This window comes from Cydia amplana, chromosome 1 (genome assembly GCF_948474715.1).
Source record: "Cydia amplana chromosome 1, ilCydAmpl1.1, whole genome shotgun sequence".
Taxonomy (NCBI): domain Eukaryota; kingdom Metazoa; phylum Arthropoda; class Insecta; order Lepidoptera; family Tortricidae; genus Cydia; species Cydia amplana.
This window is the reverse complement of record NC_086069.1, coordinates 23,196,615-23,215,467: the sequence shown is the minus strand read 5'-3', so window position 1 is coordinate 23,215,467 and position 18,853 is coordinate 23,196,615. Positions and strand designations below refer to the sequence as shown.

Here is an 18,853-nt window from a genome sequence, read left to right as displayed (position 1 = left end):
GTAAGCCTAGGCCTCTGATAGAATTCCCGCGGCAGTATTCTCTTCCCTATGAAATTCATGGTTCAGCATTTCCACATTTTCCACACAACAATCGGGTAGCCTAACCTATAGGTAAAGTATAGGTATAGATTTTTGAGAAATGCCTTAAGAGTGAATTTACCGACTTGTCAATAAGTCTTATGCTTTTTATTTATAATATTTATTTTATCTTATTATAACTTTGTAAGTAAGTATGTTCCTTCTGCCCCCAAAAAGGCCGCCCGCTACCTAACAGCCTTACGCATTAGATTAGAAGTTATTTCGCAGTGGAAGCGTCATGTGGAACAAAATTTCCTTATGGCTTCGGTAGGTGGGCGTTTTTTTTTTGTTGTCCCCTACACTTTTTTTTTCAAATTTGGGATTTTTTTTGTTATTTCTACTCAGAATCACGAGCTTTTTCTATCCTAATAAGAGAAAAAAAAGTGTCCTAAGGTATTTATTTCCATTACATCACCATTTTTCATAGACTTTGTATGGCGGTCGCGGAATGGAAAGATCGAAAAATGTATGGAAATTTTGGGACACTTTTTTTCTCCTATTAGGATAGAAAGAGTTCGTGATTCTGAGTAGAAACAACATAAAAAATTCCAAATTTAAAAAAAAATGTAGGGGACAACAACAAAAAAACGCCCAGGTACATTACATAAGCGACTTTCCTTCAACTCAAATCAAATGTAACTTTTAGTTAAAATATTGGAAGTATTAGCTTGTATTTTATTTTATGCAATATCTATTAGTTTCTGATGTTCTTGCAATCCATGATTTGTAACGGCAAGAAAATACCTACATACGCACTATTACCTCTGCCTACTTGGACCTAATTATAAAAATGCCAGTACCTCTAGGTACTAGACATTTCGCAAATGTCGCAGAATTGAAAAAATAATATTTACCTACATACTTTGATTTGATGAACCTAAGATGTGATACCTAGGCAGTAGGTACCCTATTAGGTACATAATAGTACAAAAAATTGATATATAGGTATTTTATTATTGTATGAAATCCGTAATAATAAACATTTTACCCTAACATCCTTTTCATCTCAAATAAAATATTAAGGCACAAGCGAAATAAGCGTGAGCAAATTACAGATTTAATAACGCATACTTCTAAGTTACGTATAAGCAGAGTTATAGAATCAATGTTGTTATCTGAAATAACGTTTCGGGAGCGTCGTATTGTCACATCCATTAAGCCGGGGCAGGGCGGAGCCTGGCCACGCCCCGCGCCCGCCCCGGGCCGCGCGCCGGCACCCACTCCCGGCTCCACGCCGCCGCCGCGCGACAACTTACTAAAACGATTTACTCGCAATCGCATCTCGCCCCGCGTGTCCTATCATCTCCTAAAAAATAACCTACTTATTTAACATGGTAAACAACATGAACACTTTTTTGAAAATTTTCATCAAATACCAATGACCGAACTATTGATAGAGTGGTGCTTTAGTGGAAAATTTTACTAATTGGTTAATTAGAGTTGTTGTTATTTCGGACTATGTTGAGAAGCAGCAGACTGTGATGTCGTGTGAAGGTGAGCGTGGGTGTGAATCCCGGTGGAGTGTGCGTGTATCGGTGCAGCGGTGAACGTCGCGACGGTGGCGACGGGCAGCGCGCGCGAGCGCGAGATGGGCGGCGGCGGCGGCGCGGGTGGCAGCTGGGCGCGCGAGGCGCCCGCGCTGCTGAGCACGGCCCTGCTGCTGGGCGGCGCGCTGCCGGAGCGGCCGCCGGCGCCGCTCTTCACCATCGACAGCATCCTGGCGCCGCGCCCGCAGCCCGCGATGCCGCCGCTGCAGCTGCACCATCTCGCCCACACCACGTTCCACAGAGCGCACGATCTCTTTGGTACGTCTGCAAAGATGTTGTTCATGAACGGTGAGCTTGAAGAATACATTTATAGCCTGCTTCTGACAAATGACGTTCTATAGGATAGGAATAGAAATTAGTCATTACAGCAAACAGTATTAGATGATGCACCCATCACCACATACGTAGACAATTTTATGTATGTAGGTAAACATACCTACTTGTTACTTACAAGCTATAATGGTCCGCGAGCGAGCGGTTTGGACCGCGCGATCTCGCCAACTATTACATAAACCCTAGAGGTTTCCAATAGTGGCATGCATGTAAAAGTTGTATTCAAATTTTAAGTGAATAAATAAAAAAATAAAACTATTAAACTAGGTACATTTTTTGTTTATTCCTAGTAGGTAAACAGGTAGAGACGTCAAACACATAATATATGTGTCGCAGTCGGATCGTATAATCCGCCGTATTACATTACGGCTAGCCGTTTTACAAAACAGGGGCGTTTTGAAATGCGGCGGTTCGACGACTAGCCGGATTTAATGCGGCTGAATGAAAATCCGCCGGAATGTATTCGGCGCCATACGTTCTTCAACACGGCTAGCCGTAATGTAATACAGCGAGTCATTAGCCGCCGCTTTGACAATTTTAGTTCCCATTTTTAACACTCGTGGCGCTGCCTGACATAACAACAACAAACTATGAAAAACGCTCGGGTGTCCATCAAATCTGGAGTTCGTCGGACTGTTTCTTTTCAAAAAACTTTTCCTTCGCAACTTAACTAGACGGAGCCCCACTTCGCGGGGCTCCTATTTCTGAGCGGTTTGCCCTTCGGGTATCTGAAGCTTCCTAACGAACCTAACCTACCTGCCTATTGATTTAGTGAGAAGTCCGTGAAAACATTACACTTTGGGGAAAAAAGCGTAGGTAGGTAAGTAGGTTAGGCTTGCGGGGCTCCGTCTATTTAAGTTCTAAAGGAAATGTTTTGGAAAAGAAACACATGTAGTGCGGTGGGACCATGGTAAAAATAAATTAAATTGCAAACATTGTCAAACTCCGGTTACGTAGGCGACCGAAAGAACTGGTCACTCTACAATCTAAATAGTAGATACGATGCGGCTAAACGTAGGCCGCCTTATTGAAGAACGTATCGCAATGACAATCCGCCTAATCGTCGAACCGCCGCATTTCAAAACGCCCCTGTTTTGTAAAACGGCTAGCCGTAATGTAATACGGCGGATTATACGATCTGACTACGACATATGTATACCTATTTAATTAAAGATTAGACACACTATGGTGTTCCTTCCTAAAAGATCCTTGATTTATTTGGCATTTAATAATACAGTTGTCAACAAAGCTCCCGTCTAACTTTTTAGAAAATTACAGGAATGATTAAATCTACAAAAACTGAATTATGGTATGTCTATGGTTGAAGCCCGCGGCAAACCCTCGCAAGGCCGCCTATTTATCTCAATTAATAGTTATTTGTACAACAAGAGATCAAAGTTTGATATTTCTTCGAGTGCTTATTTTGAGTCCCGTGTAAGCGAAAGATTCTATACTAGATCACGAGCGTAGTATCTAATTTAGAATCTTGAGCGTAGTAAGGGACTCAAAAGGGCACGAGATGTAAATAACTTTGATCTCGTGTAGTTCACAAAACTTTTCACCTCAGCAGTGAGAACATATTAGAGAACCCGAAAAATGTATTCCTTCTTCATCACTTACCTCTATTAACTCATGTTTTCTTTTCTTAAGATATACCAACAATTAAGTTTTCACCTCAGCAGCTCGAACAAGGGTACTTTGATTCTTAAAAACAGTGAGCAAAATGCGATTTTGCTCACTGAGTGAGACAAAATGACATTCAAATGACCTTTATAGTCAAATGTCATTTCAACATGCAGGGTCTAATAAAAGTTCGAAATACTTGGGTTCTATTATCTCTGTCCCTTTCACAATGTTAGCAAAAAGAAACAAACAAAAAAAAGTTAAAACGACATTCAACGGTATGTTCACGGTTTATAATAGACCCCCGAAAAACTTCAGACCACATCGTTCCAAACCACGTACGAGTATGAATTCTTAATAATTAATTAATAAAAATAAAGTTTAAGATTTGATAAAAACTGATAAAATACTATATTTTAGGTATTTTATTGTACAATTAAAATAATGAACTCGAAAAATACACAGATCATCACGCAAAATTAATTATTTTACTTTTAAGAATTTCTACCATAGTTGACAAATAGTACGTAAGTATCCGCAATTCGGACCGTATCTTACAATGATTTTTTTATAAAAAAAAGTTGTCGATTGAAGTGTCAGTTAATGTTTGTTATTTCTATATTATTTTACTGGAATTTATTATTACGTTTTGTTTTTGTGTTCCATTGCTGTAATTAAAATTAATTGTTTGTATATCTTAAGAAAACATGAGTGCAGGTATTAAGTGATGAAGAAGGATTACATTTTTCAAGTTGTTTAATAGGTATGTTCTCACTGCTCAGGTGAAAAATGTTGTGTACTACACGAGATCAAAGTTATTTGCATCTCGTGCGCTTTTGAGTCCCTTACTACGCTCAAGATTCTAAATTAGATTCACGAGCGTAGCGAGCTTTTTGTAGTTTTTTCAAGTAGCGTTTGCTACTTAAAAACAGTGAGCAAAATGAGATTTTGCTCACTGTTTTTAAGTAGCAAAGTACCCATGTTCGAGCTGCTGAGGTGAAAAGTATTTTTCCACTTAGCTTGAAAGGCTTTTTTAAAAATTTCAAAACACCTCATGGTTGTTTTATGGAAATAAAGCCCCATCCCAATTTGGGAACACCTCTTTAAATAAAGATAAATATATTTTCACCACACCAACTGGTAAAGGCTCTCTTGATTGTTCAAAAACCGATACCAAAGTTGCATTTTATTCACATGTGAGGCAAGTAATCAAATGCAAATTTTCGAGTTGTTTTCTTATGTTTGCTGGTTGAATTGACTTTTAATGATGATTTTGAATGATAAATATTTAATAACATTCATTTGGATTTGATTTGGTTTGTTTTTGTTTGATATCTTACAGTTAATATTTTCTTCGGGTTGGTGGTGAAAAAAATTGTGTTTCACTCGGGGGCAAATCTTATTTAACCCTCGTGCTTTGAAACCCTCGCAACGCTCAAGGTTCCATTTTTCGAACCACTCGCTACATTCGTGGTTCAATTTTGGAATCATTCGCTTGTTCGGGTATCAATATTAGCACGAGCGGTTAAACAACAACTTTGCCCCCTTGTATTAAAACAAATAACTATTTTAAACTAAGTACTTACATAACTTACATTGTTTTATGGTACAAAACCAACAGGCAAGTAAGTGTCACGACCCTCGTACTACATATTAGAAAATTATAGCTTTAGAAAATTATTTCTCGTTCTGTGTTAACAATTCAAACATGTGCAGTACCTACATACAATGCTGGAAAATGATGCGTTTTATGCATTAAAAGTATATAAAATATTTATTATTATAATATTTAAAACTTTCGCGTTTTGAATACATATTAACTCACATTTGTAGACGGGTCTAATGCGAATTTTATTCACATATGTACCTTTATTTACCGACGTTGACATGACCAGTGAAACCTGTGTCGAAACGTCGGTAAATAAAGGTATGTGAATAAAATTCGCGTTTGACCCGTCTACAAATGTGAGTTAATACATTTATTATTGATATTAAATATGGAGTTAATGATGTTTTACTCCAAAAATGGTACCGAATAGGCCTGTTAGTTTACGGTATGTTAATAAATTTTGTAGGTACTAGTTACTTGTAATTGATCTGAAACCCCGAAAAAATGTTTCTCATGACCATTGATATAAACAATTTGATAACATTATTATTATAAAAACATAAAATCCTATTGCATACATATATTTTTGAAATGTTCTTTTCACTAGCTTTCATTTGATACCCATATTCCTATGGTAAGAAAAAAAACAACCCCCCTTTTTTATTGGCGGCGATATTTTCTGTAGCCTATATCACTACCACAATTCTGACGAATTCAAATTACACATCATATGTCAATAACCGTCCAGCCGTGTGGGCTGTAGGGCGGGCCAAAGAAATTGCTCTTCTGACGCAGTCGGGTAAAATGGACTTAGATACTACACAAATACTTCTTAGTTACGTTAATTCGTTCGTTACTATTTTCATAGCATGGTTTTATGAAACAGAACCCTCCTTTATGCGTGTTCCGACACGTTCTTTTTAAATTTAAATTCTTCTTTGACAACGAGGCCGATTCAGATATAACAATTTGTTACGGTTGTGATCTTATTTTGATACGACCTTGAAGATAGCTCACGCTGATTGGTGCATGCGATATGAAGTGACAATCGTGCGTGAGATGCGCACCAATCAACAAGACGATCGTCAAGGTCGTCTCAAAACCAGTTCAAAACCGTGACAAATTGTTAAATTTGAATTGGCCTCTAGGAACATTCCTTGTATTCGTTGATACTTTACTTGTCCACAGAACTCCAATCGGGTTGGCCGATTAGGTAGGAATTATCAGGTAGGTAGGTAATTAATAAAAAATAATGTAGGTAGGGGGGGAAAGTGAATGAACCAGGTTTGGAGGAGCGCCTTGCATTATTTTGGTGATTTCGGAAATAATTTTGTACGAACCATTTTTTAGGGTTCCGTACCAAAGAGGTACAAAAGGAACCCTTATGGTGCAACTCTGTCCTTCCGTCCGTCCGTCTGTCTGTCTGTCTGTCACATTGCTAAATATCTTGAGAACTACTGAAGCTATCGATTTGAAATTTTGAATAATTATGAATAACGCTAACCCAAACACATTGGAGGTGTATTTTTTTCAGTTTATTTTTATTAGTTATGGAAAATGCCCAATATAAAGAGGGGGCAAAATTTCTAATAGTTACTAGGTCGAGTGGGATATCATTTGAAAGAGCTCAAATTGAACATTCCAAAACATTTGTTTTTTTTTTTCATAGTGAAAAAAAAACTTATGAAGGAAAATGTGAAAAAAAATTACATTGCCCCCCCCCCCTCTCTTATTTCCGAAGTTTACCAACTAAAAATTATGAAATTTTTACATAATAATAACATTATCATAAATATTACAGCAAAAATATAATCACACCTCTATCTTGAAAACTTTTTGTTTCATTATCAAAAAACATATTTTCAATTTAATTTGCAATTTAAGCCCCTTTGCGGGTGTTTATTATAATTCAAATATCTTTGAGATTACACTTAAAACACCTTCTTTCAAATAAAAAAATCATTGTTGATATCGGTTCACATGATAAATAATTATCCCTGAAAAACCAACCTACATACAGGTCGCGCAAATTAGTTAGCAAATTTGCCGATAGATGGCGCTGTACCATATTACGCTTAGTATACTTCTGGTCAAGTCTTTCGTGATTGTAGTTACCATGAGATAATTAAAAGTTTGTACGGAACCCTGAGTTAAACGAAGAACGGTCAAGTTAAACGAACTCGCGCTTGACCGGTTTTTTTTAATGAGAACACTAATTTCCCAAGAACACTAAGGCACGGCCATATTCTTCAATCTGTTGAGTTTGTATGTAACTATGTAGGTAAGTACCATTAACAATGTCTTATTTCATTTTAAATTTTTGAAGTGAAAACTTCTTTAGCGGCGCTGGGCACTTTTTGGGGAAAAAATGATAAACTCGAGACCATCCAGAGATCACGTGACCGTAAGATTTAGATGGCCACTCATTTAGATGGCATTAAAATCAATAAAGAAAAACTCAATGACATTACATGAAAAAGGTTCTACGGGCTAATCTTGTACGGGCTGAAATACGAGGATCTCACAGTTACATTCTAATTTTATATCACTCAAATATAATTCAATAAAGCTACATCTTGATGAAATCGCTAATAAAAGTGAACTCTAGTACTGGTGAACGAAACTCAAAATATCATGACCATATATATTTAGATGCGAGGTCTGCAAGGTAACTTTACAATTTCTATTCGAATTTTAAACAATTAACGCTACAAATTTGAATTTCGAATTTTAAACAAGCTCACTGACCAGCAATTTCGGAACTAAAGTTTTTCAATAGAAAGGAGGATGGGTCAATTATACATAGTGCTACCGGCTGCAGACAATTTGGACTAGTCGTTGAGTTTTCACTTCTGTCGGCACTCCCGGAGTGCAACCCGTTGTTTATTTAATGGCTTTACAATATTCGCTCCAAAACTACAGAATAATGCAACGGGGCCCGTTTCTCAAAAGCTTGTAACTTGTAATACAAGCGGATGTCACTTTTTGACAGCTTTTGTAAGAAAGGGACTTCCACTTGTATTACAAGTTACTAGCTTTTGAGAAACGGGCCCCAGGCCGCGTAGCCAACATGCAAATCGCTTACAGATGTAAGTAGTGCATAATTGTTTTCCATCGTATTTTCTTCAGTCGACTCTTGTTAATTCAAACCTGCGATAATTCGAACCTCTCTTAAATTCGAAGTTATCACGAGATCCCTAGAACATCTCTTTATATTTCGAAATAATAAATCAATACATTTTTAATTGGTAATTCGAACAAAAATAATCATCGCTAAGTAACAAAACGACGCGTTAATTCGAACTCATAGGCGTCAAACACTCTACAATTCAAAGTTATCAGATTGCAGACCTCACAGAGGTAATAATAGACCGCATATTTTGGGACAAGTACAAGTTCGTCGTTGCAATCTTTCGTTGGTTATGTGTACCTACAGATTAAAAGTAGAGTAAAAAAGTGTTAGTTACGACTCCTAAAAAGTATAAATGCTTGACTATTACTGAAAAGAAGGAGTTAATCGAAAAAATGGAGGTAGGTGAGAAGAAAAGTGCATGATGTTGCAAAAGAATTTTCAGATCAGTCTCAGCAATGTGCATTGAAGAAAACTCATTTTTCAGATTTCATCCGAAACTAACCTTTAGATATTGTAACAACATTAGCATTATTAAATTATACAACGGGACTTAATCGCGTATCTAAGTTTTAAGATTTACCTCCGACGTTTCGAGGACGGCGACTCAGTCTTCTCCGAGACCACGGGGACAACGCCGTCCTCGAAACGTCGGAGGTAAATCTTAAAACTTAGATACGCGATTAAGTCCCGTTGTATAATTTAATAATGTGTAAAAATCGTGAAAGTTTAAATCAGTGTTACAACATTAGCAGTTAATCAAAATTTGGTTATTACCTACCTACTCAATAATTCAAACTTTGATAATTTTTCTCTCAAAAATTTCTAACCATTTGATATTTCAAACTCTCGATAATTCGAAATATTTTAAAAGTCCTTCGAGTCTCGAATTAACGAGAGTCGACTGTACTTCAGTCAACCTCAGTACTTTTTCTACCGAGACTTAGGTACTGCAATAGCGTTCGTAGTCGTACGTTTCCGTGAAAATACGATGGAAAATAATTTTGCGTTACATGTACGTTCCGTAGAGTGTCTTGACTTGATAAGAATCATACATATTTTAATTTAATTAAAATGTGTAAACTCTTGTATTTAATTATTTATTAGAATAGGCTACATGACATGACTAATTTTCATTTATGGTATCAATCGATCGGGTTTGTTTTTAGGATCTATAATGGCACCCATTGCATTAAATTAAAGTAACACAAAAGTCAGAAATTGTAGTCAAAGGCCGACACTTCACTCGCGAAACTCACTTAACAAAACGATAAATGAACGTGACGTCAAGGTCTCTGTGAGCCCATATTGTCGTATGGACAAAACAAGAAAATTGCGTTTGTTTTTTTGTCGGTGAAATACTTATTGCGTTTGTGTATATAGTTGCTATACAATATTTTTTTGGATGAAATGTAAGAAATCTAATGGTACCCTTACTTTTATCGTTATTGGAAGTTAAAAAAAAAACTTAAATTTTGAAACTTTCAGGTCCTGTATTTTTGTAACATTTCCATATTTTATTTTAATATCCAGATTATTGTGATAAATTGCTTGTTTGCTATCTATTTTACTAGATTTTGTTATAAAACCTATTTAGGTACCTAATTTTACCCAAATTTGGTTTACTTTGCTATTTATTTATTGTACTGAATTAATATAAATACACCTTGGAACAGCTTATCTTTTATAAATTGCTAATCGATACGTCTTTACACGCCGGCGGCCACAAAAGCTTTCAACTCCTAAGGAAATGCTAGTAATACCGTTACCAGCTGAATACTTATGCAAAAATATTCCATTTTTATTCGTAACAGTATTTTTAACGCTAAGGAGCGCCGGGGGAGCGCCCGGGGCTCCCAGCCGGGATATTCATGCATCGGCTGCCTCAGATACATGTTTAAGCTGATAGATACTGACGCGGTAGGATTTTAAAAATGTACTCACCTTAAATCTTTATTGATTAGCACGGCGGCGGCGGGTGTTTGCTTTGAAGTTTTGCACTTGTCAGACTAAAGCGTTTTAATGAGGACCGAAGAGTAGGTAAGCATCATTTACATGGAATGAGGAATTCATCAAAATTTGGTTTAATAAATATGTAAATAAATATCACAGAGGACATCTTACACAGATCAACCTAGCCCCAAACTAAGCAAAGCTTGTACTATGGGTGCTAGGCGATGATATACTTACTTATATAGATAAATACATACTTATATACATAGAAAACACCCATGACTCAGGAACAAATATCTGTGTTCATGACACAAATAAATGCCCTTACCGGGATTCGAACCCAAGACCATCGGCTTCACAGGCAGGTTCACTACCCACTAGGCCAGACCGGTCGTCGTACCTAGTATATGTAATTTGAGTTTCAAATACTACAGAGTCAGCAAAAAGAGTACCTAAATGTCTACGGCCAGGACCCGGACCGTTCTAGTGTGAATCATCCTTTACACTGGCTTCGTCCTTCGTCCGCGTAGAAGTCGTTAAACACATTCAACTCCATTTTGACGCCCTTAAAAGGATCGAATTTCAAAAAAACCTGTTTTAGACGCATTAAGTAGGTATAGCTAGGTATGTTTCAAATTTCAAGGTTTTTACCTCCAACGGATCTATCATCACCATCAGTATCTACTATCTAATACATAACATACACATGTAGGTAACGGAACTGTTCTAAATAATGTCATGACAATTCCGGATCGGACCCAATAGGTACATCGGAATTTTTGACTTACCATCATGGCACATTGCTAATCTAACTCTGAGGTCATACTGAAATGACTGAAGCGAACTTGCCGCCGAGGGGTGAGGTGATGAGCGCCTATTCTGTACTATTAATTAATTAATTAATTCTGTCATGTAATGCGATGTTGTTTGTGGCAGGAGTGGGCAGCATGGGCGGCGGCGTGTCCGGCTCGGGCGGGTACGGGCTGTACGGCGGGTACGCGGCGGCGGCGCTGGCGGGGCTGGCGGGCCCGCCGCCGAAACGCAAGCGCCGGCACCGCACCATCTTCACCGAGGAACAGCTGGAACAGCTCGAGAGCACGTTCGACAAGACGCACTATCCCGATGTTGTGCTACGCGAGCAGCTCGCGCTGCGCGTTGACTTGAAGGAGGAGAGGGTTGAGGTAATTCATTAATTGGGGCATTATAAGGGACCTTATTGTCGATGGCGCTTACGCCGCACAGCAGCAGGCGGCATTGTATTTATATCGGAGAATCGTTATGAATGACGTAAGCGCCATCGACAATAAGGTCCCTTTTCATAGATAACGTCACAATTATGTACGTTTATCTACAAGTTTTTTACGTGGATACTTTCTCTGTTTGCAAAGCGTGTGTGGGTACTAGGGCTTGCAAATATTCGAAACTTTCAGATATTCGAATATTCGACTTTTTCTGACGACGTATTCGAATATTCGAATAATTATTCGAATATTATAAAAAATAAGAAAATGAACGAGAAAGCGGTTTATTATCGTTTTATTCAAAAGCTTTTTTCACATATTGCTAAAACTAAGGATATTTGGCAGAAATCCACTTAATTGACTAGATTTTATCATCCTACTATTTATAAGATGCCCACATTTATAAAAACAAGTAAAACGCCAAAATTAGACGTATTTAATATTTCTAGATAAAAGTTATTATAAATGCGTCGTTGCGTGAAATAATATAAATTTAACCATCCAAACACCTAGGTATGTAAGATATTTTTTTTAGTAGGTAATTATTTTCCGATTTAAATTAACTTGTAATCACTCAGAGGCCTGTAAATATGCCTTTAATTTAATTGTATTTTGAATCTTTATTGACTTTATTTGTTTTGGCAAGTTATTATTCCTAATGGTCGGCTAATTATATAATATTGGAATATTTAAGGGAAAAAGTTAGTTGAGTACTGTAGTGATGGGTAGGACATCAATTTAAAATGAGTTTGTATGAGTACCTCATTTTCTAAAATGAGGTGTTACAATGTCTTACTTCAAATGAGGTGAGGTACTAGCATATTTTCAGCGTCGACTATTCCATTAATTCCAACGGCGACGAAAATATTTAATGTATATACATATTTATGTATTCATCACTTCCTTTATAAATAAATAAATAGTAACATTTAATTGGAGTGCAATTCTGGAGGTTAAGAATAGAACTTTTAGGAGAAAGATGATTTTAGAATCAAGTAAAATGAATAGAGGAGTGAAGTAAGACATTTTTGCGGTACGAAGTACTGCGACAAATTAACAAAATGAGTGGTACAAATGAGGTGCCTCACGAGTGAGCGACTCAACACTAGAGTACTGGGTGGATTATTCGTCAGCTAAAGGTGCATGGTTAGATTACCAAGTTGGGCAGGTTTGGTATGATTAAATTTGAGAATTGCGGTAAGTGGCAAAGTTTAGACTTCAAAAATTCGCTTAACGTACGCTTGTACTGAATAAACAGGATGACCCTTTAACTTAAAACTTACGCACCGTAAAAATAACATACTTTTTGATTTCGTTTTCTTTTAAATTGAGTTAGGTTTCACCGTATTCACGAAGTCTATCGAGAGGAATACAGTAAAAATATTATTTCCTTCGTATTTGGGTACCTACCGTTCCTCATTCACTGTAAATACCCGTAAAATACACAGAAACTGTAACTACAGCGGATGACATAGATTTTTTTTATAGTAATAAAAAATATTCGAATATTCGAAACCTGAGCGGCCGAATATTCGAATATTAAAACAGGTCGAATATTCGACAAATTCGAATATTCGAATATTCGAATTGCAAGCCCTAGTGGGTACAGGCCGCGTAGCCAACGTGCTAATCGCTTACGCTCCGTAGCAATCGAAACGCAACTGTCACTGTTGCACTAATATGGAAGTGTGATAGAGAGACACAAAGAGACACAAAGCGTCGTTGTCGAAGCGATGCGATAGCGATTGTCAGCTTGGCTAGGCAGGCAGTTCCGTAGTGCGTCACGCAACTCACGCACACACACATATACTGAATGGTAATCTGTGTTTGATTATCAAAGGCTAATAATTTAATTTCTATAGTTTACTTACCATAGAGCGGAATTTTCTTTCTTTCAGTTGAACCTTATTTACCTACCCTAGCCATACCTAAATCTTACGAGTAAAATGTTCAATATGGATGGAACAAAAACTAATCAGATGATTTGTAGAATACTTTGATGCCACTTACTTACTATACATATGACCTTGAAGTGGTCGTAATATGAACTTTGTAGGGATTAAAAAGCGGCCAAGTGCGAGTCGGACTCGCCCATGAAGGGTTCCGTATTTAGGCGATTTATGACGTATAAAAAAAAACTACTTACCAACCAATACAACCGTCCAAACCAATCCAAACCAATTTTCGGTGGAAGTTTGCATGGTAATGTACATCATATATTTTTTTTAGTTTTATCATTCTCTTATTTTAGAAGTTACAGGGGGGGGGACACACATTTTACCACTTTGGAAGTGTCTCTCGCGCAAACTATTCAGTTTAGAAAAAAATGATATTAGAAACCTCAATATCATTTTTGAAGACCTATCCATAGATACCCCACACGTATGGGTTTGATGAAAAAAAAAATTTTGAGTTTCAGTTCGAAGTATGGGGAACCCCAAAAATTTATTGTTTTTTTTTCTATTTTTGTGTGAAAATCTTAATGCGGTTCACAGAATACATCTACTTACCAAGTTTCAACAATATAGTTCTTATAGTTTCGGAGAAAAGTGGCTGTGACATACGGACGGACAGACAGACGGACAGACGGACAGACGGACAGACAGACAGACAGACAGACAGACATGACGAATCTATAAGGGTTCCGTTTTTTGCCATTTGGCTACGGAACCCTAAAAAAGTTGGTCCTTAGTTTCACCTCGCTAGAACAACTTCGGTGACCGTTGGTGCCTGAGGGCGAATAAATATATAAGTACAGTCAATATGTACCTTTATTCATATTTTTTTAAATGTATTTCACAATTTCACAGTAAGTTATATAAGGACCGACCAACTCTGCCAAGTAGGTAGGTATGACAACAATAAAAAATACTAAGTACAAAATCAAAGCGTGTAATACTTTTGATTTGTGGGATTTCACTGATTTCAATTGTAACAATAACCGAGTAAAAATAAACAAAATTCGATAAGCTTTAGGATTACGGGAAAAGGAATATTTCATTCGTTGATGGCGTGGAACGAATTAACTTGGTTCGTGGTCACTTTGTGGTAGAAAAGTGATGCTGCTTAAAATTGGCGTAGAACTGCAAGACAAGAGTTAGGGCAAAAGCTTAAAAAAATAATATTAAAATCGAATCAGCAACCCTACCTAGCTATAGGTAAAACAAACGTTACACAAAATAAAACGTATTATACCTAACCAAGATGACAAACGTTGATAAAAAACGCCAATCGAAACACAAATGTATGGAAATAGTCACGTGACTTTTCGTAGCACCTGTCATCCCGACTAGGCCCTAGGGATTGTAAATATTCGAAACTTTCAGGTATTCGAATATTCGACTTTTTCTTAAGACATATTCGAATAATCGAATAATTATTAGAATATTATAAATATAAGAAAAGGAACGAGAAATCGGCTTATTATCGTTTTATTAAAAAAAAAATCACATATTGCTAAAACTAATGATATTTTGCAGAAATCCACTTATTTGACTAGATTTTATCATCCTACTATGAGATGCCCACATTTATAAAAACAAGTAAAACGCCAAATTTAGACGTATTCAATATTTCTAGATAAAACTTTTATTATAAATGCGTCGTTGCGAGAAATAGATGCGGTGAAAACGAGGTGCGGTCCAAAATTTTCCGGCCAAATATAGAAAATAATAAGAGCATTCATTTTCAAGACTATTTTTATTATTCGATATATTTCCCTTCTATTTCAACACACTTTTTAAATCTGTAAATTAGCTTTTCTATCCCCTTGTAAAAGTAGGTACTCTGAAAGTTTGTCCTCAAAATGGGCGTTAAACGCATGGGTCACTTCACCGTCTGAAGAAAATCGTCTTCCCCTTAAGTCTACCTTAAGTTTCCAAAACAAATAGTAATCACTAGGAGCCAGGTCGTGACTATACGGTGGGTGGCGAATTTTTTTTTTTTTTTTTTTTATACCACATAGGTGGCAAACAAGCATACGGGCCGCCTGATGGTAAGCAGTCACCGTAGCCTATGGACGCCTGCAACTCCAGAGGTGTTACATGCGCGTTGCCGACCTTTTTTTAAAAACCTGTACACTCCTTTTTTGAAGAACCCCATATCGTAGACCCTCGGGAAAACCTCGGAAGGGAGTTCATTCCACAGCCGGAGCGTCCGCGGAATTTCCTCAAAGCCACACTTTGCAACAGCAGCCTTGGTAATTAAAGCAGTGTGAATGGGCGCATCGTAGCAGCAGAGAAGGCGCACAACTCTGCTAAGATTTCCGCGAAGTGTGTGCTTGATCACCTCTCGTAACTGTTGTTTAAGGGTAGCATAGTAGCTGCCAGTCACCGTGGTATTACTTTCTTTGGATTGCCTTACCTTCGCCTTCCGAGGCCACTGTTCACCATGACGACGCCACTCCTTCGATTCTTTTTTATACAGGGAATCATAGTACAAAACCATTGTTTCGTCGCCAGTAACAATTTGACTCCAGAAAATTGCATGTTTTTTTATAGGCATCCAAAACTTCCTGAGAGCACGCTTTTCGTTCACTTCGCTGTAAGCTTAAAAAAAAGTTTACAGTTCCTGTTGTTCTAATCGCCAAAGAGAATATAATCACTCACTACGTTTTAAGAGACGGGACTTCCATACTAGCCACCTGAAATTCTGAGTAGTATGAAGCGTATGCTAGAATCCTGTACCAATAGGACAGAAATTATGACAGCTTGATGACAGCAGATGTGGACGGCACTGCTGCCAACATGAGCAACAAAAAGGGATGTGCTTCACACACTGTTAGATATTTATATCGATATCGATAATTTGAAAAAAAAAATGCGTTGCTTTTAGACTAATTATTAAACTTTCGCAATAAGTACTTTTCGTAACTACTATTTTTTTACTTAGAAGTTACGAAAAGTATGATTGTAATAAATGATAACAACAGTTTTCTTTTTAATTAATTAATTTTATTAGATCTTTTAAAATAATATTTACTACTTTGCTATACCCTGTTGTTGACCTTTTTTTACAGTGTCTACTAAGGGGTCTTCTAATTCCGCGAAAGATCTATTTTTAATTCGGCATTCGTTTCTGATTAATAAGAGGCTTAGTCGCCTCAGCAGTTGGTCAGTCATGGTTGCTTGATTTTCAATAGGCACATAGGCTAAATCTTCATTACCCGTCACTTGAACCCATCTTTTACACCTGGAAAGGAGCAATTTTTTTCGATTTTTTTCGAAAGATATTATACTCGGGTTATTTTAGTCAAGTAGCGTTTTTGCTCGTCTCTTTCTATTTATATATACCCATGGCAAGGGAAACCAAAACATTTTTCAATAACATGGACCTAAGAACTGGTCAGAAAAAATATCGATATTATCTGGGTACTTACCGCACTAACTTTTACAATGATATTATTTTATTCCAGAATTTCTTTTAATTTCTAAAGAAACATGCGTTATGTGATTTATGTAGAAAAACAAATAAATTTTTGAACTTACCTATCTTCATCCAATGGAGATTTAGCCATAAATGTTCGTTTTTGACCACCAACACGACCGGCCTTTAATTTAAACCGCAAATCTCACACGTTTTGTAGTGCATATTTGCTTTAGATCACATAATAGGTAAACATTCACGGGCTCAAACCAAGTTATGGTCGTAACTGTTACGTCAAATCAGTAAATATCAACAGATTTTAAACACAAAAATGCACGGTTCAAAAAGCCCGGCGAACAGTAAACATAAATCATGGCGGACAATGGCGGATGTGAAGGTAAGTGAGAAAGGGATGCCGCTGTTAGAGCAAGATATATATATCCGCCATACCAGCTAGCTTAAACTTCATACAACGATTTTTATAAGGAGACTTTCGCCAGACTGCTAATCGCCGTGAAATAAAAACCGCAAACAATAGAAACACAAAAACTATATATCCAAAAGAACAGGATAAATGACATATTTTTTTCTTTTTTTAAAACGGCCAAATCTTTCCAGCTAGAAATATTTGGACCGCACCTCTTAAGATATTTTTTTAGTGCGTCATTATTTTCCGATTTAAAATAACTTGTAGTCCACTCAGAGGCCTGTAAAAAGGCCTTTAATTCCATTGTATTTTGAATCTTTATTGACATTATTTGTTTTCGCAAGTTTTTATTCCTAATGGTCGGCTAATTATACAATAATATTGGAATATTTACGGGAAAAAGTTAGTTGACTACTGGGTGGATTATTCGTCAGCTAAAGGTGCATGGTTAGATTACCTAGTTGGGCAGGTTTGGTATGATCAAATTTGAGAATTGCGATAAGTGGCAAGGTTTAGACTTCAAAAATTCGCTTAACGTACGCTTGTACTGAATAAACAGAATGAACCTTTAACTTTAAAACTTACGCACCGTAAAAATAACATACTTTTTTATTTCGTTTTCTTTCAAATTTAGTTAGGTTTCACTGTATTCACGAAGTCTATCGAGAGGAATACGGTAAAAATATTATTTCCTTCGTATTTGGGTACCTACCGTTCCTCATTCACTGTAAATACCTACCCGGAAAACACACAGAAACTGTAACTATACAGCGGATAAAATCGATTTATTAAAGTAATAAAAAATATTCGAATATCTGAAACCTGAGCAGCCGAATATTCGAATATCAAAATAGGGTCGAATATTCGACAAATTCGAATATTCGAATTGCAAGCCCTAATCCCGACACATCCCGATACATTTTTTCTTTTCGCTTGGAGTTTGTCGATGTACGATTAATATGTTGGCTAGGCCCCCTGTGGTTATTGTTTTTGCAAAATTTACGACACGCGAACTACCTACACTTCCTGCCTCGTACAGCTAAACTGTGGGTGGAATGAACTGTCACCTGCGGTTTTTCCGGACGGATACGACCTTCCAACCTTTAAGAAAAGAGCGTACTCCCAGCTTAAAGGCCGGCAAAGCACTTGCAACCCCTCTGGTGTTCATGGGCGACGGTAATCGCTTACCATCAGGCAATACATCTGCTCGTTTGCCTCTAATATCATAAAAAATACAAGTCCGTGTTGAACAATATCTTTGGCCGTTTCTCACGAAATTATTAAGTGTTTCATAATAGGTAATATAATTATATTGATCTTACATTTTTCGAGATTATGAGTTCCACGTGCTGCATTAGTAGATTAACATTCGTACGCTCAGTGTTTGTTTAGTAGTGTTTAAGGAGTTTAGTAGGGCGTAACGTTTATAAGTAGCGAAGGACCAATGGGTCAACAGTGCTGACGTGACACTTTTCAAGTGCCAGTCTGTGGGTGGGCTCGCTGGGAAACCGTAAACAGCTATTTAACGGTAATTTTAATAACGTGAAT

At 37.1% G+C, this 18,853-nt stretch overlaps 1 protein-coding gene across 1 annotated transcript in view; it reads left to right on the top strand.

The window, feature by feature from the left end:
• The first annotated feature begins 1,147 nt into the window (after positions 1-1,147).
• LOC134651901 (diencephalon/mesencephalon homeobox protein 1-A-like) overlaps positions 1,148-18,853 on the top strand; it is a 41,997-nt gene continuing 24,291 nt past the window's right edge. Inside the window, exons 1-2 of the mRNA XM_063507003.1 lie at positions 1,148-1,913; positions 11,213-11,454. Of these exons, the coding sequence (XP_063363073.1) occupies positions 1,667-1,913; positions 11,213-11,454 (489 nt within the window). The 5' untranslated portion in view covers positions 1,148-1,666. The remainder of the gene's footprint in view (positions 1,914-11,212; positions 11,455-18,853) is intronic.